At 39.7% G+C, this 27,625-nt stretch overlaps 1 protein-coding gene across 7 annotated transcripts in view; it reads left to right on the forward strand.

Moving 5' to 3' along the window:
• Nucleotides 1–27,625, forward strand: part of SUPT20H (SPT20 homolog, SAGA complex component) — a 68,081-nt gene that overhangs the window by 19,940 nt on the left and 20,516 nt on the right. For 3 of the 7 annotated variants that reach the window (XM_070938340.1, XM_070938342.1, XM_070938345.1), the window contains 8 exons: nt 12,208–12,356; nt 17,407–17,439; nt 18,135–18,252; nt 22,205–22,313; nt 22,972–23,154; nt 24,998–25,310; nt 25,831–25,985; nt 27,328–27,386. In XM_070938340.1, the coding sequence (XP_070794441.1) occupies nt 12,208–12,356; nt 17,407–17,439; nt 18,135–18,252; nt 22,205–22,313; nt 22,972–23,154; nt 24,998–25,310; nt 25,831–25,985; nt 27,328–27,386 (1,119 nt within the window). The remainder of the gene's footprint in view (nt 1–12,207; nt 12,357–17,406; nt 17,440–18,134; nt 18,253–22,204; nt 22,314–22,971; nt 23,155–24,997; nt 25,311–25,830; nt 25,986–27,327; nt 27,387–27,625) is intronic. The other 4 variants (XM_070938343.1, XM_070938341.1, XM_070938344.1 and 1 more) reach the window with 4 other exon arrangements.

A 27,625-nucleotide genomic window follows, 5' to 3' on the forward strand; every position in this document is an offset into this window, starting at 1 on the left:
AGAAGACGGAGGAAGGGGGGGGGAAGTCCAAACAGCAGCTACCTGAAGCAAGCTGCAGTGCTATTATGCAGGTTTCAGAGTGGTTGGAGAAGCGGCAGAAATAGCAGCCAGGGCTGGGCTTTCAGCAGGTAAGCAACGCTGCCTCTGCCGTGGGGAACTTTAGAGAGGGCGGGGGCAGGCTGTGCGAGCAGCCTGTCTCTTAGCTGGCAAGAATGGCTACAGCCTGCCCCCGGCCTCTCTTTCCAAAGTTCCTCACGCTCTTGCTGGGGGCAAGGGGGTGGCGGTGGCAGGAGCAGCAGGCGGGGGCTTCCCTCCCTCCCTCCCTCTGGAGGCCTGGGGCTATGCTAGAAGTCTGCTCGGGTGGGGAGACAGGGAAGACCCGGACCACCCATCCTTGCCACCACCACCCCCTCGCCTTGGCGGCAGCGGTTCTCATACAGCCACTTCCCTGGCAGTGGCAGGAGCAGCTGGCAGGAGAGAGGGAATGGCGGCAGGCTGTGGCAGCAGACAGTTTGAGCCGGTTAAGAGGCAAAGTTCTTCCTCCTGCCAGCCTCGAGCTCAGCTCCAGGCAGCGTCCAGCCATCCATATCTGGCCTCCCCCTGCGGCAGACCATGTGGATTCCAGGCAGCGCAACTTCGGGGCCTTTCCTCATGGTGGCGGTAACGAGGCAGGCAGGCAGCCGGGTGCACGGGAGCGATTGGCGGCAGCGCTCCTGGCTGGCAAAGGGCGGAGTACCGGGGCTGCATGTGAGCAAGGACGGCATTAAGGCCAGCTGATTGTTGCACATGCATGCACACCAGTAACCAGCAGACTAGCTGGCTGGTGCGCATGTGTTCCCTGGTAACCCAGAAGAAGAATGGGTGATGCCACGCGTGCCGGGTGACATGGCTCTGCGTGCCACTTCCGGCATGCGTGCCATAGGTTCGCTAACATGGTACTAGATCATCTGCGAATGCTTGAACCTTATATTCTTCCTGTTTGATTTTCAATCCTTTAATTATTTGATTTTTCCTAATTTGTATTAATAGTATCTCCAGGGATAATATAAATAAGAGGGGTGATAAGGGACATCCCTGTTTTACCCACTTAGCTATATCAATCTTCTCTGTTGTTTCCCCATTCATTATTATTGTTTCGAATAAATTGCTCTAATTAAATCCATAAATTTCTCCCCAAATTTCATAATTTCCAATTGATTAATCAGAACGTTCCAGTTTAAATTATCAAACGCTTTCTGGGCGTCTACAAACATCAATGCCAACTGCTTATTCGGATGGGCCTCATAGTATTCTAATGTATCCAGAATCGTCTGTGTATTATCTTTTATTTATGTATTTGGAAGAAATCCGTTTTGATCTGAATCAATAATTTCACTTAAAAATTTTTTTGGCCCTTTCAGCTATTATTGTTACAAAAAAATTATAGTCCACACTAAGCAGCAAGATTGGCCAGTAGTTCTTGACCTGCTGTGTGTTTGTAGATTCCTTTGGGATGAATGATATCAATGCCTCTCTCCATGTCTCTGGTAATTTCGATTGCCCTAAGGCTTCATTATATAAGTTCAACAATAACACTTCCAGAGGTCCTTGTATCTTTTTATAAAACTCAGAGGGAATGCCATCAGGTCCTGGTGTTTTATTATTTTTCTGTTTTTGAATAGCTGCTTTCATTTCCATCATAGTAAGTCTGCTGTTTAACATTTCTTTCATTTCCTCTGATATTATGGGAAGGTTCCTATCTTTTAAATATTTCTTTATATCTTCCTCCTCCACCTTCTCCTGGCTATAAAGTGTTTCAAAGTAATTTTGGGCTATTTTCTTCGTCTTGTAGTTGTGTTATTAGCCTTTTCTCCTTATCCTTTTTTAATTTATAGGACAATCATCTCCCAGGCTTATTAGCATATTCGAAGTATATCTGCTTTGTTGCCTTAAGTTTTTGCGCCATTTCCTCCTGGGAACGCAGATTTATTTTATGTTTAATCAGATTTCTTTCCTCTCTAATTTTTTTATCCGGGGATTCCTGCATTTTATACTCCAATTCCTCCAATTTCTCTTGTAAATTGTTGTTTCCTTTTTTCTCTATTTCTCCCCGCCCAGTATGCTATCATTAGACCTCTGATATAAGTCTTGGTTGTATCCCAAAAGTTCTGAAGGGTCGTATCTTCATTTGTATTTTCTTTCAAGAAGAAATCCAACTCTCTTTCCATCCATTCTATATACATTTGTTCTTTTATTACTCCTTGATTCATGATCCATCTCCTTTTCGATGTTGATCTTCCTGTCCATTTTAATATCAAAGGGCTATGATCCGCCCATATGTTAGTTGCTATTTCTATTTCATCTATGTTTTTACTTAGTTCCAAATCTGTCCAGATCATGTCTATTCTGGACCATGAATCATGTGGGTTAGAATAAAAAGTATATTGGGTTTTTTTGTGGATTTCCTTCTCTCCAGATGTCTTTTAGATTCAGCTCTTGCACCATGTCAAAAAAAGTGGTCGGCAGTATCCTCTTCTGTTTTTTTATTTTTCTTTCCCGATCTGTAATCTTGTTTTGTATCTACGACCACATTAAAGTCCCCCAATAAACAAATATTTCCAATTTCCAATTCCACAATTCTTTTAGGTAATTTATAATAAAATACCCCCTGTCTAATATTTGGTGCATAGATAGCCACCAATAATATTTTTTTGGGTCTTGTTATTATCTCAATTAATAAAATTCTGCCTTCCTCATCTGCATAAATGTGTTTCAGTTATAGCCAATCTTTAATGTATAAAACTACTACTCTCTTTTTTTGTGGTGCAAGAGCTGAATATAATTTTCCTAATTTAGGGGCTTCTAATAAATGTTCTTGTTGCTTTTTAATGTGAGTTTCTTGTAAACATGTGATGTCTGAATTGTGTTTTTGTGGTCTAGATAGAATCTGTCTCCTTTTGGCTGGCGAGTTTAAACCATTTATATTAATCGAAATTAATTTAATTTCTTCTTCCATTTTACCTTTTACTGACAGCCCTGGTTCCTTTCCTTAATCTCGTTTCCGTTTGTATCCTCGACCTTGTCCCTGTTCTTTTCCTCTGTTCTCTTTCAATCCTCTCCTGTGATTCCAATTCCGACTCCTTCCCTTCTTCCTGACTCTTATTTTCTGTGTCCTCTCCATTCTCCCTCTCTTCATCTATTGCTATACACTGATCGTAAAATCCCTGAGCCTTCTCTAGTGTATCCAACCTAATTTTTTTGTCTTGCCAAGTCACTAATAGGCCTTCTGGGATAAGCCACCAGAACATTATTTTATATTTGATAAGATGGGAGGAGAGAAAGTGATAGCTCTGCCTTTGCTCCCTTACCCTCCTGGGTACTTGTTTAAGAGTCAGAATCTCTTTCCCTTTGTATGTCATTGTTGTACCTCATGTTCTCCTATAGATTTCATATTTTAATTTTTAGATTTTAATTTGTTTTAGTAAATCGAATGTGTACCTCCCGTGACAATTTATTTCGCCGTACATAATTAGTATGCACCCTATACAATTCGTCAATACCATTTTGCAGCTCTTGTTCATCTTCAGGTTGTCTGCCAACAACTCTATCATGAGATTCAGGAGGTCGTCTTCCTTATTTTCTGGTATATTCTGAAATCTTGAGTAAAACGCAGCCTGTTCCATTTCGAGAAATGTTATTGCTTCTTCAAGTTCTCAATTTGTTGCCATCAATTTCTTTTCTGTCTCCAATTTTTTTTCTGTCTGTTCCATTCTTTCTTCCTCTATCTTTATCTACTGTTCGTTCTTGACAATTGTCTCTTGTATTTCTCCCATTCTGTCATCTAGTTTCCTTAGTTGCCTTTCACTTCGCCCATGTTGTTCTTTAGTTCTTCATGGTTCTTTCCAATAGATTCCTGGGTCTTAACAAGAACCTCCTGAATTATATTCAGAGTTGTCTGCATACTTTGTGTATTCATTGCAGCTCCTGCCTTTTCTCCTCCCAACATATCTCCTATCAGTTTTTGTCCTGCTGGAGAGGCAGTCATTTGTATAACTTTTTTTTTTCAGTTTTAGTTACTGATGTTATACATGTCATATTCGGTTTCCCAAAGAACTTCTTCCACAAGACCATAAAAAATCTATTTCCTTTCTCCTCCTGAAACTATATTTCCTAACTTCGTTTGGTTATTAAATGCTCCTTTCTTTTATGGTCTTGCCCACTTAATTTACAATCAATTTTGTTTCTTTAAAATTCATTAAATAGAGTACTCAAATAATTAATTAATATAATTGATTCTATCTTCCCATAATCTCAATGACTATTATCACTCTAGCTTGAATTAACAATACCTAAACAAACGATAATATATAACCTCAGTAGAAAGAAAGGGTATATAGATAGAAAGACCAGACAATTAATACGTTTATCTATTTATATATAATATCTTAATGCTTTCAGGAATCAAATAAGTAATAACAGATAATAACAATAACTAAGTAGACAAAAGTATATTACTTCAAGATAAAGAAAAAACATATAAATAAAAAGGCCAATTTATTACAGTCTTTCCTCTTAAACAATAGATTAACAAAATTACTTAATTACTTTCAAGGGTCCATTGAATAGTAGATATTAACAATAAAAAAGAAAAAAAATAGAGAAAGTCTAGAGATATACCATGGTATTTGTTTCTAAATATGAATATACAATATACATAATTTCCTATTAATTTCTTCCAGTCTCCTTCTTCCTTGCACTGTCCCAACCTCTTCCATTCATTACTTTCCAAGTCCTTTCTCCAAGATGTCTGCTCCTATTATCCTGCACTGTCACTGTAGTTGTCAATCCATACTCCAATCCTCATCGTTACAATTATTATATCCACGCTCTCCGATTTTTCACTTCCAGTCTCAGTATATTCAGTCACAGTCCTTATTGCAGTTTCCAACTTTCTTCCTCTTTTTTCCTTTCAACTCCTCTAAACTCCTTCTTTTCTCTTTTCCACCTCCTTCTTGCTACGTTGCTCCACCCCTGCAGCACCGCTTTTTCTCTCTTCGGAGACTTCCTTGTCACACCTTTTAGTTTCCACCAAATTAGGCAATTAACCCAGTAACTCACTCTGTCCCGTCTTTGTTCACCAGTGTATCAGGCTGTTTTCTCACTTCTTGCTTTTTTCACTATTCACACGGGCCAGTCCTTCGCTGTTTCCAGGGTGGTCCTGTGGGCCAGATCTAAGCATCCCATAGGCCAGATCCAGCCCACGGGCCTCAAGTTTGAAACCCCTGGTCAGGGGTGAAATGCTCCCGGTTTGGACCGGATCTCCCGATCCGGTAGCGATGGAGGCGGGTGGCTCGGAGAACTGGTAGCAAAAATCCCTGCCCTCCCCCCCCCAAACCCAGATGAGCCGCACAATCATCAGAGGCTTTCGTTTTTGCTTTTAAAAGCATTTTTTCTACAACCTCTTTGGCCGAAAAAATGCTTTTAAAAGGAAAAAAAAAAGCCTCTGATGATTGCGCGGCTCAGCTGGAATCCTCAGAGGTTGTGGAAAAAATGCTTTTAAAAGCCTCCGAGGATCTCAGCTGAGTTGCCTGATCGGCAGAGGCATTTAAAAGAAAAAAAGCCTCTGTTGATCAGGCAACTCACCTAGAATTGTCAGAGCCTTTTGAAAGCATTTTTTTACAACCTCTTCGCCGAAGAGGTTGTAGAAAAAATGGTTTTAAAAATAAAAAAAAATGGCCACGCCCACCCAGTCACATTACCCCCCCCCAAGTCACGCCCACAGAACCGGTAATAACAAATTTTAGCTTTCATCACTGCCCTGGTCTATACACCAACGCACAGAGTATGAGATATAAACAGGATGAATTAGAAATTCAGATTAATGAAGACAGATATGATATTGTTGCCATTACAGATATGATATTGTTGCCATCCAGATATGATATTGTTGCCATCCCACCATTACTTGGTGGGATGAAACCCACAAATGGAATATACAGCTAGAGGGATTTAAATTATTTAAAAGAAACAGACCAAATAAAAAAGGAGATGGAGTTGGATGATATATAAGAAATAACTACATCTCTACAGAAATGGAGCACAACAATGATGAAAACTGTCTTGAATGCATTTGAATCAATATAATTGGGAGGAAATGATATTGCCATAGTTGTACCCGGTTTCGAGCGTTCCCTTAGCGAACATTCGAAGTTACACAATAAGAGCCCCCTAGCGTTTATGAACAAATCCCAAAACTATGCATATTGCAGCAGCACAGCAGTTGTTCATCCTTACAAACGACCGCAGAGTCTCTGCAACATTCACCCTGCCTATCCACCCCGCACCCCCACCCCCCCGGCCGGGTCTTCAAAGGCACTTCGCCTGTGGAGACTCACTTACCTTGCAAATATCTCCTCTCTGTCATGGTTTCTTTGCCTGCATTTGCAGACAACAGAAGCCTAACGTACCGCGAGATCAGTAGTGCGAAATCTTGTGTAATCTCGCACTTTAGGCTTCTATTCTCTGCAAATTGAGGCCTGGATGTTTGCAAATGGAGGAAAGGCTTCAGGCCTTCCCTCTGTTTGCTGTTTTCTTGGCGAAGCCTGCAGGAGATTGCGTTCCTATAGGCTTCAGCAGCCCTTTGCAAAAAACCTTTGTTTGCACCAGCACAGCTTGGGAGGAGCAGGCACGTCCCTCTGAAGCCCTGTTCCTACAGGCAGATGCTCCCCCTCCCCTCACAGTCACTCCTCGCCTGGCCTGAGAAGGTAAGGGTGGAGAATGCAGACTCGCTCCATATTTCAGAGTGGGAGCGAAGCACCCCTGTACTTGCTTCATCTCTTGCTGAATCTCGCAGGCGCTTCTTCCGGCCGTTTCTGATGCTGCGAGAACGTCGGTCGTTCGGGGAGACGCACGACTTCCTCTCTGCCCTGAGACACTGACCCAGCTGTTTCTCTTTGCTGCTGCTGTTGGTGCCTCCATGGCCTGCCCACTGCTCTTGCAGCGCCATGTGCAGCACAGTTAAATTTAGCGCGCTTACAATGGGGGAGACAGCATCCCCTCCTCTCTTGAAGCCCATTACAATGCGTTGCATTGGCCGCAGCCGGGTTGGCTGAGTGTCTTGGGCTGGAGAGCAGGTCGTACGTCTCCCCGAGCGACTGAGGTGCATCCAGCACCAACAAAGGCTGAAGAAGTGCCCGCAAGACCCAGAGAGCACCGGAGAATCAGAAAGAGAGAGAGAGAAAGAGGGAGATGAAAGAGAGACAGAAAGAGAGAGAGAAAGACACAGATACACAGAGAGAAAGACAGAGATACACAGAGAGAGACAGACAGACAGAGAGAGAGAGAGAGAGAGAAATGAGACACACAGAGAGAGTGAGACAGAGAGATGAGACACACAGACAGAAAGGGACAGAGAGATGTGTGTGTGAGAGAGAGATAGAAGGAGAGAGAGAAGGAGAGAGATGAGGGAGAGCAAGAGAGACAGAGAGAGATGAGAGAGAGACAGACAGAGATGAGAGAGAGGGAGGGACAGAGAGAGAAAGAGAGGAATGTGAGAGAGAAAGAGAGATTAGAGAGAGGGAGAGACAGAGAGAAAGAGACAGGGAGAGGGAGAGAGAGAGAGAGAGAGAGAGACAGAGGGAAGGAGAGAGAGAGCGCGCTGGATTCATATTAATGGTTTGTGGGATTTAAAATTATGAATTTAGTGGTCCCTGAGGTCCGAAAGGTTGGTGACCCCTGCCCTAGACTAGTTCAAATCACCAGGACCAGATGGATTACACCCCAAGGTTCTGAAAGAACTGGCAGACATATCTCAGAACCACTGAACTATATCTTTCAAAGATCATGGAGCATCGGGGAACCAGAGGACTGGAAAATAGCTGATGTAGTTTCCATCTTCAAAAAAGGAAAAAAATAGATACAGGAAACTACAGACCTATCAGCCTCACCTCAATACCTGGGAAGATTCTGAAAAAGATAATCAAGCAATGAATCAGCAAACACCTTGAGTCAAACAAAGTCATAACCAAAAGCCAACATGGGTTTGTCAAAAACAGATAATGCCAGGAAAATCTTATTGCATTCTTTGACAAAGTGACCAAATTAGTGGACCAGAGAAATGCTGAGGATGTAATTTACTTCAACTTCAGTAAGACATTTGATAAAATAGACCACAACCTACTACTTGATAAGATAGAAAAATGTGGGTTGGACAGAATCACTAGATTCGTAACTGGCTGACCAACTGCACTCAACGTTGCACGCTCAATGGAACTGCATCTACATGGAGAGAAGTATGTAGTAGGGTACCTCAAGGCTCAGTTTTAGGCCCAGTACTCTTCAATATCTTCACTAATGATTTGAATGAGGGGATAAATGGGGAACTCATCAAATCTGCAGACGACACCAAGCTGTCAGGAATAGCCAACACTCCAGAAGATAGGCTTAAGATGCAGAAGGATATTGACAGACTTGAACATTGGGCGCTATCTAACAAAATGAAGTGGTGAAAAAAGTAAGGTTCTATATTTAGCCAAGAAAAACCAAACCAAGTGCACAGGTATAGTATACAATGTGTGCACAATTATTAGGCAAGCTGTATTTTGGAGGATTGATTTTATTGAACAACTACAGTGCTCTCGATCAATCCAAAACATTAATAAACCTCAAACCTGAATATTTAAGAAAGTAAAAGTGAGGTTGTGGCTTTCTTAGGTGGATATCTGTGTGTGCACAATTGTCGGGCAGCTATTAGTGTGCAGAATTATTATGCAACTATATGAAAAATGAAAATTTTCCCATCTCATTTATTTTCGTCTGTTCAAGTGAGAATAATAAGTCAAAATTCACAAATAAACACCTAATGTAGCCACCCTTCTTTTCAAGAACAGTCATAAGCCTTCCATTCATGGAGTCTGTCAGTTTCTTGATCTGTTGACAATCAACTTTTTGTGCAGCAGCAACCACAGCCTCCCAGACAATGTTCAGAGAGGTGTACCATGTTTCCCTGAAAATCAGACGCCGTCTTATGTTTTTTGAACTCTGAAATAAACGCTTGGCCTTATTGCCATGCGCTCAAAAGCCTGATTGGGCTTATTATCAGGGGATGTCTTATTTTGGGGAAAACGGGGTACTGTTTTCCTTCACTGTAAATCTCCTGTTTAAGAAGGCCCAGAAGTTCTCAATAGGGTTTTAGGTCAGGTGAGGAAGGGGGCCATGTCGTTATTCTTTCATCTTTAAGGCCTTTACTGGCTAGCCACGCAGTGGAGTACTTCAATGCATGCAATGGAGCATTGCCCTGCATAAAAATCATAGTCTTCTTGAAAGGTGCAGACTTTTTCCTGTACCGCTACTTGAAAAAAGTGTCTTCTAAAAACTGGCACTAGGTTTGGGAGTTGATTTTGAATCCATCTTCAACTCGAAAAGGTCCAACTAGCTCATCTTTCATAATACCAGCCCATACAAGTTCCCCACCTCCACCTTGCTGGTGTCTGAGTTGAAATGGAGCTCTACCTGTTACATCCACGGACCCATCCATCTGGTCTGTCAAGAGTCACTCTCATCTCATTAGTCCATAAAAGCTTTGAAAATCTGTCTTCAGATATTTCTTGGCCCAGTCTTCCCATTTCAACATGTGTCTTGTTCAGTGGTGGTTGGGTTTCAGCCTTCCTTACCTTGGCCATGTCTCTGAGCACTGAACACCTTGTGCTTCTGGGCACTCAGGGTAGGTTACAGTTCTGGAATATGATAGCACTGGAGGATAATGGGCTTCTGATAGCTTCACATTTGATTCTTCTCAAATCTTTGGCAGTTAAGGTGCGTCTTTTTTCTCAACATGTTTTTTGTGACCCTGTTGACTCTTTGCAATACAACATTTGTTGGTTCTGTGATCACGTCCCAATATCTTAGCAATTTCAAGAGTGCTGCATCCCCCTGAAAGACTTTTACAATTTTAACTTTTCAGAGTCAGTTAAATCTCTTATTTGGCCCATTTTGCCTGAGAAAAAGAAACTGCCTAATAATTATGCACACCTTGTTGTAGGGTGTTGATCTCCTTAGGCCACCCTCTCCCTCATTGAACAAATACACATCACCTGATCTGCTTATATCCACTAAGCATTCAAGTGTATACAGCTTGGAGGTGGAAAATATGCATATAAAGGATGAGATGGTAAAATGCTCACTTGCCTAATAATTGTGCACATGGTGCAGATGGTACCCTGTTCAATAGTAGTAACTATGAGAGGTATCTTGAAGTCCTAGTGGACAATCACTTAAATATGAACCAGCAATGTGCTGCAGCTGCCAAAAAAGCCAACACAGTTCTAGGCTGCATTAATCAAGATCATGTGAAGTGTTAATACCACTTTATAATGTCTTGGTAGGGCCACACTTGGAATACTGCATCCAGTTTTGGTTGCCACGGTGTAAAAAACATGTTGAAACTCTAGAAAGAGTGCAGAGAAGAGCAAGATGATTAGGAGACTGGAGGCGAAAACATAAAGAATGGTTGCTGGAATTGGATAGGTCTAATTTAATGAAAAGGAGGACTAGGTGTGACATGATAGCAGTGTTCCAATATCTCAAGGGTTGCCACAAAGAAGAGGGAGTCAAGCAATTTTCCAAAGCATTTGAAGGCAGGACAAGAAGCAAAGGAAGGAAACTAATCAAGGAGAGAAACAACCTAAAACTAAGGAGAAATTTCCTGACAGCTAGAACAATTAATCAGTGGAACAACTTGCCTCCAGATGTTATCAATACTCCAACACTGGAAGTTTTAAAGAAGAGATTGGACAACCATTTGTCTGAAATGTATACTGTAGGGCAACTTTAAGACTTGTGGACTTCAACTCCCATAATTCATCAGCAGCTTTGCTGGCTGAGGAATTATGGGAGTTGAAGTCCACAAGTCTTAAAGTTGCCATGGTTGGAGACCCCTGCTGTAGGGTTTCCTGCCTGAGCAGGGGGTTGGACTAGAAGACCTCCAAGATCCTTTCCAACTCTGTCATTCTGTTAAAAAAAGAGTAAGTTGACACCTGAATGGTAGTATTTTGAACTATTTGGCTGTGACCAACTATCAGTTTGAATATTGGTGTTCTTGTCTAGTTAACTGTTTGCTGATAATTCTATGTTGCCTAGAACTATGAAGGTTAGTAGAAGGCACATATTATTTAAAAAAACAATACATTTATGGACAAATCAAAGATACAACTTTTTAATTTTAGTCATTAATATTAGTATATAAGCACTTATAAATATAAAAAGAATTAGTGTCCTGAAATTATTATCTTACCTTATGCATAAGATGAAACCCCATCCAAGAATCCACTCCTTACAACTATTTAACTTGATAATCCAGCGGCATAGTGAGGTTGGGTTTGTTGAACAAGATACTGGTAGAATTGGAATGATCAGGGGTGTCAAACTCACATTGTCATGGCAGCATCACGTGATGCATCGGGACTTTTTTCTCTTTCGCTAAACCAGGCATGGGCGTGGCCAGTGTGTGATGCATCTAGCCTGTGGGCCGGGAGTTTGACAGTCCTGATCTAGATTATAATTTAACATTTGAACTTCAGCAGAAGAAACAAGTATCTTCTCTGTTGAGATTTAAGGATTGCACTACCCCAGACAGAGCCCATGTATAATCTGGGGATCCTCCAGGACTCATGGCTCTTGCTCAAAGAGCAGTTGGCAACTATGACTTTGCTGAACATGTTGTGCACCAGTTATGCCTTTTCCTGGATAGGGAGACTCTCTGTTTGGTTATTTATGCCCTGGTCATCTCCCATTTGGACTATTGTAATATGCTCTACCTGGGCCATTTTTAAAAAGTATCTGGAAGGTTCAGTTGGTTTAAACCTCATGGTTTTGTGCAGGTCTAGATTTGTACATGAGTCATCTCTTTTGAGAGAACTACAATAATTGTTGATTTGCTTCCAAGTTCAGTTCAAGATCCTGGTTGTCACCTTTAAAGTGCTACATGGTGTGGGGTAAGGTTATCTTGGAGGAGGACATAAGAGGATACACACATAATAGGATGCTGGGTTTAGTTTTTTACCAGTAATCCTATCCATTACCAAATTAAACATGTCATCCAAATATAGTTTATGAAGACTCTTGTATTCTCAAGAGTCCCAAAGTTTGCTGTTCTCTGTACAGCTTTATCACAAGCTAAGCACATCGTAAATATGTTGTTTAATAGTTATAAGTGTTTTTTCTATTTCATAGGAAATAAAAGATGATTATGTCTTTGAATGTGAAAATGGCAATCATTTTCAGAAGACAAAATTGACAATTTTTCAGTCACTTGGAAATCCATTGTACTATGGTAAAATCCAAACTCTTAAGAATGATGAGGATAATGAAAGTCCATCACAGTAAGTGGCATTAATCTTTCAGTTTTAGAAAAAAGCATTGATGTTAATTTTATAGCATTTTTTGCTAATATGAGCTGTAAGAACTTTGCATGTCTAGCAAGTAAAGAAAGGGCTTCTAAAATGTAGAGTGTTCTTTACTGCTGTGCAGATTATTGAGAAAAAATCTAGACAGTGTTTGAACATAATAATATATTATAGTTTGTGTATGAATACCAATAAAGTATGTGATTAGTTGAATGAGCTTAGGTGACTTTGGTCTCACATATTGCCTTCCAGAATGAAGATTGCTTCCATTTCATTAAATCACCCTTGTTTTACTGCAGGGGTGGGTATCTTTTTCACCTTGTGGATCACAACAGATGATATGTCGTGTGCATACATATGTATATACATGCCAGCATTTGCATTTATATAGTATCAGAGAATAGTGGAATTACAGAGTTGGAAGGAATCATTTAAGTCACCAAGCTCAACTACTATATCAGTGCTGAAATCCAATTCAAAGCTGCACAGACCGATGTCTGCCTTGAACATATATTCCATAAATTTGGAATCCACCATCTTCCTGATTAATTCATTCCATGATTGAACAGCACTTACTATTATGACCCTCTTTCTGGCATTGAATTGGAATCTGCTTTCCAGTAACTAAAATCCATTATTCCTTGTGTGAGACTCTGGAACAAGAAACAACAGGTCTTAACCTTCTTCTGGATTTGAAGAATGCTCACATACATCCATCTCAGTCATTTTGATTCAAGCCTAGAAATATCCAACTTCTTCAGTCTTTCTTTATAGATCTTATTTTTCAGTTCCCTGATAACTTTTGTTGCCAAACTTTTTCTGTTTGTTCGGAATGTTTTTAAGTGTGGTGTCTAGTACTGAATATAGCACTTAAGGTTGGGTTTCAGCTGATAGAATACTAGTGGCTCTCATTTAAGACTAACTGGTTCTGGCACTTGGTCATTAAGCAAAATGGGTAACTACAGTAAATAAACATTTGATACAGAATGAAAAACACTGTAAAGATCACTGGTTGTTGCAATCACATTCACGTACATGTCCTGTGCCTAACACTTTCTTTCCCAGTTTGCTCCCTTGCAGAACAGAGGTTGCTTAAACAAGCTATTTTTTCCTGAGCTCCTTTTTCCACAGCTCGGTGCTTCCCACAAAATTGCTAACCCTTACCAAGCTTAGCTTTGTTACCTTAATTAGTTAATTAGTACCCTTCAGTACCCTGACACTGCTGCCTGAAACTGACCAGACTTTAATCAATTTCACATTGAAGATTTTTGTTAATCAGGCACAGAAAATTCAGCTGTAAATGTACATATGTGTTTGAAATTGAATTTTTTTATTACCATTTACTTGCAAAGAATCACTGTTTAAGGCAAGTCCCTACATGAGAACTATTTGTAAAGTAAAAAAAATACTTCCTGTTGTATGTTCCCTTTGGGCAGTTAATTTTATTATATCAGGTTTGAAGTCAATTTTTGTTCAATACTTTTTCACAAGTGAAGTTACCAAAGCATTTGGCTTTTATGTCTCAAATGGAGAATTTGCAGCTGCTTCTGTTATGTTTTATTCTGTTCCTTTCTGCCTATCAAAATAGTTTTGAATTTTACTTTGTGATATTGGCTACTCCATCCAATATGTCCTCAACACATTTTATGAGCATTTCCTCCTCTTCTTCACCCAAATATGAGAGTAAAGGATCCAGATTTAATTTGAATGTATTTCATTTGATATCTCTTTCAACTTTGATGGACCATTGATGAAGCCTGAGAAATCTTACTCAGAATGCACTCAGTTGGCCGCCTTTATCTAGCTTGCAAATTAGCACTGTTACTGTAAATGCTTTGCTGAAGTCAAGATCTATTATGTCAACAGTATCACCATAATTTATAAAGGGAGTTACTCGTTTTTAAAATGATGTAATATTACCTCATTAATTCTTGATATATCCAGGCTGATTTCTAGTAATCACTGCGTTGTTTTTAACAGGCTTACAGAACAATGTCCGTATGGTTTCTTCTAGAATCTTGCCATAAAATATTTATGTCAGACTGACTATAGTTTGCCCCCCCCCTTTTAAGATAGAGACAATATTTGCATTCTTCCAGTGATTTCATATTTCACCCCCTTTTTAGGATTTCTTAGAAATAATGGCAGAACATTAATTCTTCTAGAATCTGAAGATTTAAACTCTGTCAATATAAAGTATTCCCCAACCAAGTTTCTATCAGTCTCAAGCTTCAGCTCTGCCTCTTCATCCTGCCATTATTCACATACCTTTGAAAGTGCTTTTTGTTGGGTGGAACCAACAAATCAAAATAGTAGCTGAGTAAGCTCAGCTTTTCTTCATTATTTGTTAGCATTTTGCTGTCTTCATTGAGCAGGTGATAGTACTGATTCTTTTATTTTGAATATACATACCTACAAAAATTCTTTTTTTGATATTTACTGTTTTTACTATAACTCATTCTCAACTCTCACTTTCCTGACATCACATGGGTTTTGGGTTATCTGTCCTGACTCTTACTTTGTGATCAGGCTTCTTTTCAGTTTCAGTTTGTGTGCCTGGTGTGTTTTCAGATCTTCAGTAATGTTTTAGCTACAATTTCATGTAGGCTGATAGCAGTAAAATAGATTTAATTGTTTTAATGTTGTCAGATTAGACTTTTATCTAACCATAATGGCTATATGAGCTAATTTTGGCCTACTAGTTAAGACATCAAGTTAGAAAGCAGGAGACTGTACATTCAAGTCCCACCTTAGCCATGAAAGCCAGCTGGGTGACTTTGGGCCTGTCATTGTCTCAACACAGCACACTTCTAAGGGTGGTTGTTGGGAAAATAGGAAGGTGGGTTGAATATGTTTTCCACCTTGAGTTATTCCTAAAAATAATGAACACAGGATAGAAATAAATAAATATAATCTATAGGTTATCCTCAATTTGTGACCATTCTGCAACCATTCAAAATGAAACAAGGTATTTACGATTCATGCCCAAAGTTAGAGCCATTGGAGCCCTCCTGTGATTGAATGATCAAAATTTGGGGGCTTGGCAGTCTGCCCACTCTTTTGACCATAGGGAGGGGCTGCAATGCACCACCCACCTGGGTATTTGCCCTGCCTTGTTGAGCAGTGAGTAAAGCCAAAGCTTTAGCCACAAAAGCTTTGCAAAAAGCGGCCGGAGAAGTTGGGTCCTAAAATGAGTCAAACAAACATCCAAGGAACAAAAGAGAGAAGCTAGCTGCCAGAAAACAGAACAAAGCAAAATGAAGCAAGAAAAAACAGCCCAGCAGCAGGGGAAGAGCCCAACTAGATGAGGGCCCGAGCGCTGCATTCCAGTACCACAAAGGCTTCTGAACAAGCCTATGTGCTTGGCTATAGCGAAACCCTGATGTTTGAAGCACCATGGAGGAAGCTTAGTGATCCATCCATTGGTGGCATTTTGTAAAAAATGTTTATGGGCTATCCTCTGCCCCAATTGACTGGCAGTTGAGACTGCAGATCTTTCCTAGCTCTTGCTAGACATTGGGGAAATGAGCCTGCTGCATGCAAAGATGGCAGCTCTAGGACCAGCTTCCCAAAATCTTCTCCTTGCTTTTCTTCCTCAAACTCACATTTTTTCCAATAAAGAAATAGAAAAAAAGCTGAGGAGGCAGGGTTGTGGATTCCCCCCCCCTCAATTAGATCTTGAAACTAAACTCTCCACCACTGCCCTCCATTCTTGATCCCCTTTAACCACTTAATTTACTAAATTTACTGTGTGCCTGGAAAGGAAGTGACAAAATCTGAAAGTTACTTACCATGATGAGTGACTGGCAGGCTAAAGAAGAAAGGAAAAAGGTTTTAATTTTTTTAAAGGGGGGGGAGGAGTATAAAGGAACCAAAGAAACCCTTCTGGGGGTTGTTTGTTTGGAGAGGTGAAGAAAAATACTTTGCAAAGCTACCAAGAACGCAACACACGAAGCAAACGGCCTCAGCAGAAGAGAAAGTCAGACAAGCAGCAAAAAGCTTTCCACGGAAGGTTTCCAAACCTTTTGCTGCTTGCCTGACTCCCTTTACGAACCAGCTTATTCTGTGACTGTTTGCTGCACGTGCTAAATCATCCTTAACTTTGCAAACAACCTTCCACACAAACAACTACCAGAAGGATTTTCTTTGCTTCCTTTAACTGCTGGGCTGTTTTTGGCTTTGCAAAGCTTTTTTGCTGCTTGACTGACTCTTTTTTGGACTCAACTGGGTGAGTCCCAAGGCACCCCATGCTCCGCTTAACAACCCACCTGGTGTTTAACAACCGCATCAGGGAGAGCAGGGAGTAGGCATCATTAAGGCCATTGCACTTAACAGCGTTCATCACTTATGATAGTAATGGGTAGGTTCCATTATGGTTGTAAGTCGAAAACTACCTATAATAATTTCTGAAAGTATCCACTGTATATATTTCTGAAAATTGCAGCTATATTTTTATAAGACACTATTATCTGGTAAAGTCTTTTTCAGCCTTCCTATATTTCCACCCTTTGGCAGAACAGGAACTTTCCACACATCATAGCTATGTATGTTCACTTGAAAAGGCAGACCTTAATAAATAAAGTCGGGATGGATGGTTTGTAGCAGAAGCAAGTTCATGATAAAGGAAGTAGTAGAGGTACCAGTGGAAATATTTGGAAAATATTTGTTTGGCAAAAATAATTTAAGGAATGGGGTGACTGTCATCCAGGTTCTTGGGCATAATAGTGTAAAAAGAATCCTGCTGAATCAGACCACATTTAGTCCAGCATCCTTTTCCAGCAATGTCATGTAAAATATCTCTAATTCCTGTCTGGACATGCACTACTGATGCTTTGTAATAGTTCATATAATTTAGTTATATGAGAAAGAAAAAGAATTAGCCAGTGAGCTATCAGAGATGAAATACTGCTTGAAGTGGGTTTCCGTGTTAAGCAAACATCATGTATGTTCAGCTCAGTTGATGTGACATATATAAACTATATTGTATATTTACTTAATTTTAATTAGTGTATTTTATTGTTTACAGTTTTCTTATTGGCTCAAAGTCAGAAGCAGAAAGGTAAGTACCTGATTACTATTTGCATGATTCTACAGGTAGCTGGGTTTGCTCTTGCAGAAACTCCTCAGATTGGCCTTATGGTTTTTTTTTTCTTTTCCTTGGAAATGAAGTTTGTCTTAAAACCCATGATCTTTGTGTAGAATATACCTTTCTCACCCATCAAATGCATACATTGTCAGAGTAGGATAGTGTGTCTCTTATTCTGTGTTTTGCTCTGGAGTTAACACTAAGTATTGGGGTGAAAGGTTAGGATGTTGTCCACTAGTGTGGTATGGAATGTTTGCAGAAAATTTAACAAAAGAACTGAAGTGTAGTTCTAAAAGATAGTTATAATCCTTTATTGATTAAATTGCACATTCTGTATTTCAAAGCTTTTCTTGTCATTATATACTACAATTACAACAGAAACTCAGGAACTATTCTTGGAATCCACTCAAACATTGAACTCAGAATAAAGAAAAGTGCTGAATTAGAATTTGTTTCTAAAATTGATTGTGATTGTGTAGAAGAGTAGAATATCTTCCATAGGGAATACTTTTAGTAAGCTTAAATACACTGTTTTTATTGTTCCTTATATACATGTATAGAAATTAATAGCCAGCAGAAATATAAAAATAAGCAGGCCTCTACTATTGTTCATTATCTAGATAGAAATTCTGCAATTTCATGAAAGATGTATTGATCTCATGTTATAGAGTAATCAACCAATATCAGGAGCTGGTTCAAAATGAAGCTAAATGTCCTGTGAAGATTTTTCATAATTCAAGTGGATCAATCCATGTTAGTCAACTTTCTCCTGGGAAGGAACTAGAAGTAAGTTATTTTTAAGTATTAGAGGATAACTTTGTACTCTCAAAAATATCACAGTTTCATTTAAGCCCTGTCTAAAAACATGCAAATTCACTTTTTATTAGTGACTTAATTACTTGACTTTCACCTATTCTTTATAGATGAATTGCATTATTATCATCTGATGCTAGTATGTAACAAATTTAGTACTCTATGTTATCAACTAAATCATAATAGCAATAGCACTTGTATAAGGCTCCATAATGCTTTACAGCACTCTCTGAGCAGTTTCCAGTGTCAGCATATTGCCACCAACAGTCTCGGTCCTCATTTTATCGACCTCAGAAGAACTGAGCTGTAGTGGCACAGTGGCTAGAATGTGGTATGCAGGCTTACCTTGCCGACTGCTAACACTTCAATACTCACCAGCTCAAGGCTGACTTCCATCCTTCCGAGGTCTAAGCACTATTGTTATTGCTATGGAAGGCTGAATCAACCTTGAGCCAATCAGGATGCCCTGGCTATGGGCAGATTTAAACCTGCAATGCTGCATTCTAACAACTGCACCACCATGGCTCCTAAATCATAAACTAAGAATTTGCTTTCATGGAATACAAAAAGATGATACTATTGGGTTTTTTTTCCTCCTTCAAGTGGGGAGAAGCAAAATGAAAGCATGGCTATCTACATCAATCTGAAGGTCATTCACAATAGGCCACTCCTACCAACACTGACAGGGCATGCCACTAGAATATGAATTGAGAGTAAATCCCAATTCTTACTAGCATTGATGATGATACCTAGTTTGGGTAATGAAATGTGTGCAAGAAAACAAGCAAGCTTAGAGAGCACCAAGGACCCTACATTTCAATCCTGAGTTACAAATATACTCTCTTATTGGTTATTCACAATAAGCCACAATTTTCCAGAATTCCCAATTATTGTGGCGTGCAGATAAAGTCAGTGCTTTTTGAATTGTCTAGAAAAGGTATATTAAAAAAAATGTCTGATGGTCATAGATCTGAATAGAATATTCAGAACAGAATATTCAACTTATGACTCTGTTCAGCAACCATCCAAAATTCCAATGGCACTGAACTTACTACCTGTATCTGAAGTTAATGATGCAGCACATTCCCATGGTCACATGAACAAAATCTGGCGTACCCTTAAGAGTGACACAGGGATGCTGCAGCATCTCCTGCCTTTCTCCCATCCTGTCCCACTAGTACGCTTGGGCCTATCCCTACCTGGCTGAATCCTTGCAGGCCTTAGGCCTGCCCCCACCCTACTGTAGGAAAGCCGTGGGGTGGATCAGCCAGTTCTCCTTCCCCAAAGCGATTTGTGCAATATGTAAGTAGACTGAGCTATGATGGGGAGAGGATGGTGGGAGACCCAGCAGTAGGAAGCAGGTCCAAGGCCTGTGAGAATCCAGCAGGGTGGAAGACAGGTCCAAAGCCTGCAGGGACCCAATAGGGTAGGAGGCAGGCCCAAAGCTTGTGTGGAGGTAGGAGCATGGGTATGGGACCCACTGGGATGGGAAACAGAGTACAGGATGCCTTAGGGGGAGATTCTGGGATGTTGGGGAGCTGCAGTGTGGGCCTGAGCCTGTGCCAGGTTTCCCAGGGCTTCCCCCACCTTTTGAGGCACCCCATTCTCTGCTTAATAACCATAGTAGGAAGAACAGGGATTGTGGCTGTTAAGTGAGGCAATTATGTGGGTCCCTTCTTTAACAACTGCCATGACTTATGATCATACTGGGCAAGCTATTATGATGTTAGATTATTGAGGTGAGGGCTTGAGGAGAAACATACATAAAGTTAAGGAGGTTGTTCACTTTCACTTTAATCTTCTTTCATAATCTTTTATACTATATGTACCTTAACAAATAAAGAAAGCATTTGCAAACATGAACATCATCTTCCTTAATATTAATCTTCCTTGGTAGATGATCTCTGGAGGGCCCGGGACAGGGGTTGCTCCTCTGTCCTGGTCCTATTAGACCTCTCAGTAGCTTTTGATACCATCGACCATGGTATCATGCTGCACCGGTTGGAAGAGTTAGGGGTGGGGGGCACCGTGTTGCGGTGGTTCTCCTCCTTTCTCTCTGATCGGTCGCAGTCTGTGTTGACAGGGGGGCAGAGGTCGACCCCGAGGCCCTTTGTATGTGGGGTGCCACGGGTCGGTTCTCTCACCCCTTCTGTTCAACATTTATGTGAAGCCGCTGGGTGAGATCATCCGTGGTTTTGGGGTGAAGTATCATCAGTATGCTGATGATACTCAGCTATACATCTCCACCCCGGACCACCCCAATGATGCCCTTGACGTGATGTCCCGGTGCCTGGAGGCTGTACGGATCTGGATGGGGAGGAACAGACTCAGGCTCAACCCATCCAAGACCGAGTGGCTGTGGTTTCCGACGTCCCGATATAGTCAGTTGGTGCCATCACTGACTATTGGGGATGAGTCATTGCCCCCCACGGAGAGGGTTCACAACTTAGGCATCCTCTTTGACTCAAGGCTGTCTTTAGAAGAACACTTGATGGCTGTGGCCGGGAGGTCTTTTTATCAGGTTCGCCTGATTCGCCAGTTGCGTCCCTTTCTCGATCGGGACTCGTTAAATACGGTCACTCATGCCCTCATCACTTCACGCCTGGACTACTGTAATGCTCTCTACATGGGGCTCCCCTTGAGGAGCACCCGGAGGCTCCAGCTGGTCCAAAATGCGGCCGCGCGGGTAGTTATGGGAGCAGCATGGTGCTCCCATGTGGCTCCCCTCCTGCGCGAGCTGCACTGGCTCCCTGTGGTCTTCCGGGTGCGCTTCAAGGTCTTAGTTACCACCTTTAGAGCGCTCCATGGCTTAGGACCGGGGTACTTACGAGACCGCCTTCTGCCACCAATAGCCTCTCACCGCCCAGTACGCTCAGGGTGCTTCTCAGGGTGCCGTCAGCCAAACAGTGTCGACTGGCGGCCCCCAGGGGGAGAGCCTTTTCTGTGAGGGCACCCACCATCTGGAACGAGCTCCCCCCAGAGATACAGAAGATTCCAGATCTGCGCACTTTCCGCCGTGCCCTCAAAACATTCCTGTTTCAGCAGGCCGGCCTGGCCTAACTTTCCCTTTATATTGCTTTTGATTTTATTTTAAACTGGGATGTCTTGAATTATCTAGGACCAGAGTGTTTAGTATATTTTAATTGGTTTTGTTTTAACGTTTGTATTACATGTATTTTTATCGTTCACTGTTCACCGCCCTGAGTCCCTCAGGAATAGGGCGGTATATAAATTTAATAAATAAATAAATAAATAAATAATAGGAAAGAAAACTGAAAAGTGTTAATCTAGAAGGGAAAATTAATATGTGATGGGAAAATAATGAAGATATCCCAGAATTCCCAAGCAACAACACTGGTTGGGGAATTCTGTGAGTTAAAGTCCACACATCTTAATATAGCTCTGTTTTTGGGGTTAGGGTTAGGGTTGATTAAAATAATTGGGATAGTTTTAAAGATGAAAAGACGAGCTGGGTGAATTCTTTTTATTTTTTCTTTTAGCAACTTTGGAAAACAAGTTCATATTCAATTTTTGATAAAATTAATAATATGACAACCTGTATCTTAACTCATTTAATATCATTAGATCCATTATTAAATGCTTCAGAATTGAATTAATTGCATAGAATTAAGCTCAGGGCTCAAAGTTTAAATGATGACAAAATATGAGATGAAAGTGTTTTGCAGTATGGAGACATGTTTCTTGGTTTGACTGGTTTGATTAAAAATAACTTATTCTGAAAAAATGAGCTCTTTTTAGGAATATAATAAACAACTCAGGAAAACTTTCTACTAATAATGTTTATTCCCATTCCTGAGAAAATACGAATATGCTGATTTTGACTGGCGTATCAGTTTCCATATTTGTTTGTTAGTATTACCTCTGTAGATTTCTTGTAACTTTAAGAGTGTATGCTTGCTTTTAGCAGACTGAGGGTGTGGCAGGTTATATTCAGTCTTCAGTGTTGGGAAAAGGTGTGAAACACAGACCACCTCCCATCAAGCTACCTTCAAGTGCAGCAAGCAGTTCTTCAGGTAAATATCATTTCAAAGCATTTTCCTTTGTGTTGAGAAGATATTTGTGGAATAAGTTGTGCTTTACTTGTTTAGATTTGTTAGTGAATCTTTTAGGTAATGGGAACATATATTTATAATCTTATTGATAACAAAAGTATGGGCAACTGCAAGCAAGTTACTCAGAGCACATTCCCCTTGAATAATAATAATAACAACAACAACAACAACAACAACAACAACAACAACAACAACAACAACAATAATAATAATAATAATAATAATAATAATAATAATAATAATAATAAGCCTTCTCCAATATCCTGTCACTCACCTGCTAGATGAGCAGACTGGAAACTAGGTAAACAGGACTTCATAACAGCCTTCCAGAGAGCTGTGGCAGACAATTTCTCACAGTAGTAACATTGCTTGGAAGGAGGGGAAAAAGACATATTCAGTTTCCTTCCAGTAGAAATAGTGAAACTGCAATCTAAAGAAGTTACTTATGTTCCAAACAAGTTCAAAAAATTGAGGCGGTCTGCATCTTTTTTATAAGCAAATACGGGACTGTATAACTAATATGTACTGTAGCAAAATTGAGGAAACAACTTTAGAAAATGAAATACTCTTTCTGATGTTGGTTCACAGAACAAATCCATCTATTAATTATGCTTTTCAGGTAATATTTTTAGTCCACAGCAGTCAAGCAGTCATCTCAAATCCCCAACTCCTCCTCCTCCTCCTCCTCCTTCTGCTCTTCCTCCTCCTAAGCCTCCCTGTGTGTCTCGGAAGCAGTCTCTGGATCTGAACCAATTGAGCATGCTTTCTTCGGCTTCTGTGTCTCCTGCAAGTGCTTCACAAAGTGAGTCCCGCCCTAAATTCTCCATTAAATCTTCATAGGCTTCTCATGATAAACTTCCTAACCAGCTGATCTGAAGAAACTAAATATCACATGTCCTAAATTGTGTATTAATTGTGCAGCACAAAGCAGGCCTCTTGTTCACTGTATGTACTTTGTTTGCTGTAACTGTATTTGGTTCTTCTGTATAATTATATATGTATGCACCCTCTGTGTATACGTTTTGACTCATTTTATGCAACCAACTTAGGTCTGTCTTTCATACAGCCTGATAATTAATGTAATCATAGAAGTTTCCAAAATACATATCTTTTTTCACTATGTCAATAGTAGCTCATTAAGACCAATTTTAATTTGCATATTTTAAGAAAGTAAAACTATTTGAATGTCATCAATTATGGTGTAATTGTATCTCTATATGTGTATATAACATGATCAAGTCCCAATATGGTAATAAAATAAAGTTTATAAATTGATTTTTTAAAAACACTCCTATACTGTTTTACAAATCATTGCTGATATCAAAATCATTACAAATCAAAAATATAAGAATAGTTCCAGGATATTAGTGCAGTTTCTTAAATATCTTCAGAACTGATAGAAAGCTGGTTTGGATTTTTCAGCAGCATCAGTTTGATAAATCTCACAATAAAAATAACACTGTGAGTTTTTAACCACCCTTTGAAATATATGGGAGGTGGGGAAGGATCCCTTAGAGCAGGGCTGACAAACTCGTGGCTCGTGGGCTGGATGCGTCATGTGCTGGCCATGCCCACGCCTGGTTTAGCAAAGGGGAAAAAAGTTGCGATATGTCACTTGATGCGACTGTGACGCTGCAAGTTTAACACCCCTGCCTTAGAGTATCTTTTAGACATTTGTCTATTCAGTTCTTGTAGTCCTGTGATTTGCATGTTGCATAATCTAAAATTGTCAGAAAGGGGCTTAACAGATGTCATTTTTATGCCTTCCAGTTTTGCACAAAGAAATGTAAAAGGAGCTTTGATAAGTTTTCCCAACTATCTGATTCACCTAATTTTCATTCCACTCCTTATATGCTGCTGGGAAATCCCAGAGACTAGATTGGAAGAAGGCAATGTCAAGAAAATTACATGGGCACATCCACATATTCATGAGGAACCAAACTCAACTTGTAGTAGTGTTCATTTTTCTAGATGTATGTGTTGTTGTATACTTGGCCCCCAGCTTTTAGACATTCAAATTTCTTTCTTTTCTTTCTGCAAAACATGAATGCTTAAAAAAAAAGGGACAAATTTAAAATAGTTTTAGAACTTTTGGATTGTCTTAATTCCATTGATGATATTGCTTCATGCCAATTTTACATTTTAAATGCAATCATTAATTGTTGCTTTCTTTCTGTCTGCAAGTTAAGGAAACCAGTGATGGATAATTATTTGTATTTTCTTTTTCACTGTCCAGATTTTTATTCAAGCTGCTTTTCTAATGTTACATTATTGTGCAGATATTAGAAGATTTATATGTTACAATGTTAGATTATTCATTTATTGTTTATAACATTTTAATACTTTAAATACTGAAATTGACATGAGATAGTTAATAGCAGAGGAGTGATGTAAATGTGTCAACAATGTTAGAATGATATAATGGAATAAATAGAACTGGAGTTGCAGATTAAGCATAGTGATATTTTTGTGCCATATGCTTCATTCATCAGAAACAGCAATTATTAACAGAATTGGCTGGATTGGTGGTGGTGTTTTAAAGTGGAGTAAAATATCAAGCTAAGTAAGAGTCCACTAACCTTAGTTTTAAAAAAGGACTGGCCTTTTATAACAAACGAGTGCTTTTTATTTTTCTCAATGAGCAGGGTCTGGAACTCCTAAACCAGCTACTCCTACTCCAACCAACACCCTTTCATCGACCCCACACCCTGCTGATGCTCAGAGCTCAACTCTGATTACCCATTCTGCTACCCTTACACCCCAAGATTCAGGCTTCACCCCTCAGCCCACTTTGCTTACCCCGTTTGCTCAGCAGCAAATGTCTCTGGGCCAGGCATTGCCTGTAATGACCATTCCTCTTTCCACCATGGTAACTTCCGTTACTACAGGAACATCTTCCAACCAGGTCATGACAAACACTGCAGGACTTAACTTCATCAATGTAGTGGGCTCTGTGTGGTAAGTTAGTTATTTTATAGTTTATAGTTACTTTCCACCTTGTTCCATGTTGCTGTGAGCCAACTGATGAGTGATGAACTTCAGATGGGTTAACCAATTAATGAAATTTAACATATTTTAGTGCATTTATTTCATTCCATATTCTTAAACATTAGTTGATCATAATTATGTGAACATACAAAAAGTAAACTTTTAGTAAGTTTTAAAAAACTGGTTCAGATTAGTATTTTTATTATTGTATTATTTCTGTGTGTGGGTAATCTGTCCTCCATTCTTACCATCATGAAGTTAGAATTAAAAATAAAGAGAGCATCTGTCATTCTATTCATTCCTTGAATACTGTTCACGTGTTATGTTGTTTAGATATGTTCTAGGTAGCTTTGGGATGGAATATGAGGAACTATAGATATGAATAAATTTTATTCAAATGAAACAAAAGATTTTGTTGTAACTCGATTAGTAAAACTGCATATTATTTCGTACCATGTTAGTCTAATTCTTACCTATTCCTTTTGTACAGTGGAACACAAACATTAATGAGTGGTTCAAATCCCATGTTGGGGGGTAGTACTGGTGCAGTCCCCCCTGCAGGTATAAACCTGAGTAATATTTTACCTTCAGGAAATCTGATGCCAAATGCACTCCCTGCTGCAATGCAGCATACCTCTCAGCCAGGTCAGTATGAAAATCGGACATGCTGAAATGGGATGATGATAATGATGATACCTATTGAAAGTTAAACTTGGGGAAAGAAACTAGAAGGTTACTAACTAGTAAATTGCATAGTATATAGTGATGGGCATTTTGGACTTGATTTACAATTAAAGCCATCTTAATTATTGCCCTAGGTTGCAATCCTCTAGAGCTGTGATGGCGAACCTATGGCACTCATGCCGGAAGTGGCACACAGAGCTATCTCTCCGGGCACACCAGCCGTCGCCTGTTGCTCTTTTGGGTTCCAGTGCGCACGTGCAGTGGCCAGCTGGTCTTTGCCTGTGCGGGAGCACCAGAAACTGGAACCTAAGCTTCCCGGCACGTGCATGTGCGCCGGGGAGCTGCTCTTCCAGTTTCCGGTGCTCCCCCACGTGCATGCCGGGGAGCTGCTCTTCAGGTTTCTGATGTCCCACACACACACACACACATTCTCCCATTTCGGCACTCGGTGCCAAAAAGGTTCGCCAACACTGCTCTAGAGTTTTAAGTTTTGTAAGCATATGCAACTGAATTTTCTAATCAGTGACACAGACCCAGACAAATTCTAGGATTCTTTCTATGGAATACTGTAGCTTCTGGTAACTCTACTTTCTTCTCAATCATCTGTTGATATTTATACGATGGCACTGATCTTCCAAATAACCTGCTGTTAATCAAGTTTTTGATTTAAAATTAAAATTATGTAAGCATTTTAACTTGCTACATTGGTTTCATAATTTTAGCATTTTGCAGAATATTTTATCTGCTATTATGATTTCAGTTTGTGCTCTATTTTTAATCAGTTATTTTATGTGCACTGTATTTAGGATTTGTAAGCAGTTCTTGTGAAGTAATATACTGTAAATATAATAAGCTAATTCTGTTCCGTTTCATGTATATGCCTTCTTCTACCCTGACATGGCAGTAGAGAAAAACTACAGTACTCTGAAAGCTTGAATCATTGCTAGGATTTAAGTATTAAGGTGTTTTAATTCAGTTTACTGAAACAAGATACATTGTACAGTTTCAGTGCAAATTAACTCTACTTAAATTTTAAAGCTCATATAATTTTTATGAGTTTTAAATACTAAAGTATTCCAAATTTTAAAGCTGAGCTTTAAAGTTGGAATATTTTAATATTTAAAACTCATCATTTTTTTGTTTCTCATTAGAGGAGGTATTTTGGAAAAAATAGTTGCTTCTGTTGAAATGACCAAAATAGCTTTTGTCAATATTAATGGTTAGTTACATTGTTCGCTTCCACTTCAGATGTAATTAAAAGGAAGAAAAAACCACAACATTTTCTTACCTAAATTAATCTCAGCAGGTGTCCCTTTTGGTTTAAAAAATGCTCCAGGCCTTCGCCCATTGAATCTTCTACAGGTATGATAATACATTTGGGCCTGTTTTTCTGTATGATTTCTCAAGACATTGAGTGGGGAAATTACCAGTAGATGTAAATACAAAAACCCTTATGTCCATTGACTAACTAGTAAAACATATTATCCTGTCAAAAATATAGAAGGATATATGTTTCTCTTGATATGAGGTTGGAAAAAATGTGAAAATAAAATTTTTTCATCGCAAAACATTGAGGCAAGGAAATTGTGGATCTGGAAAGC

Source organism: Pituophis catenifer, unplaced genomic scaffold (assembly GCF_029215685.1).
Source record: "Pituophis catenifer annectens isolate HBS135680 unplaced genomic scaffold, rPitCat1.0.hap2 SCAF_2, whole genome shotgun sequence".
Taxonomy (NCBI): domain Eukaryota; kingdom Metazoa; phylum Chordata; class Lepidosauria; order Squamata; family Colubridae; genus Pituophis; species Pituophis catenifer.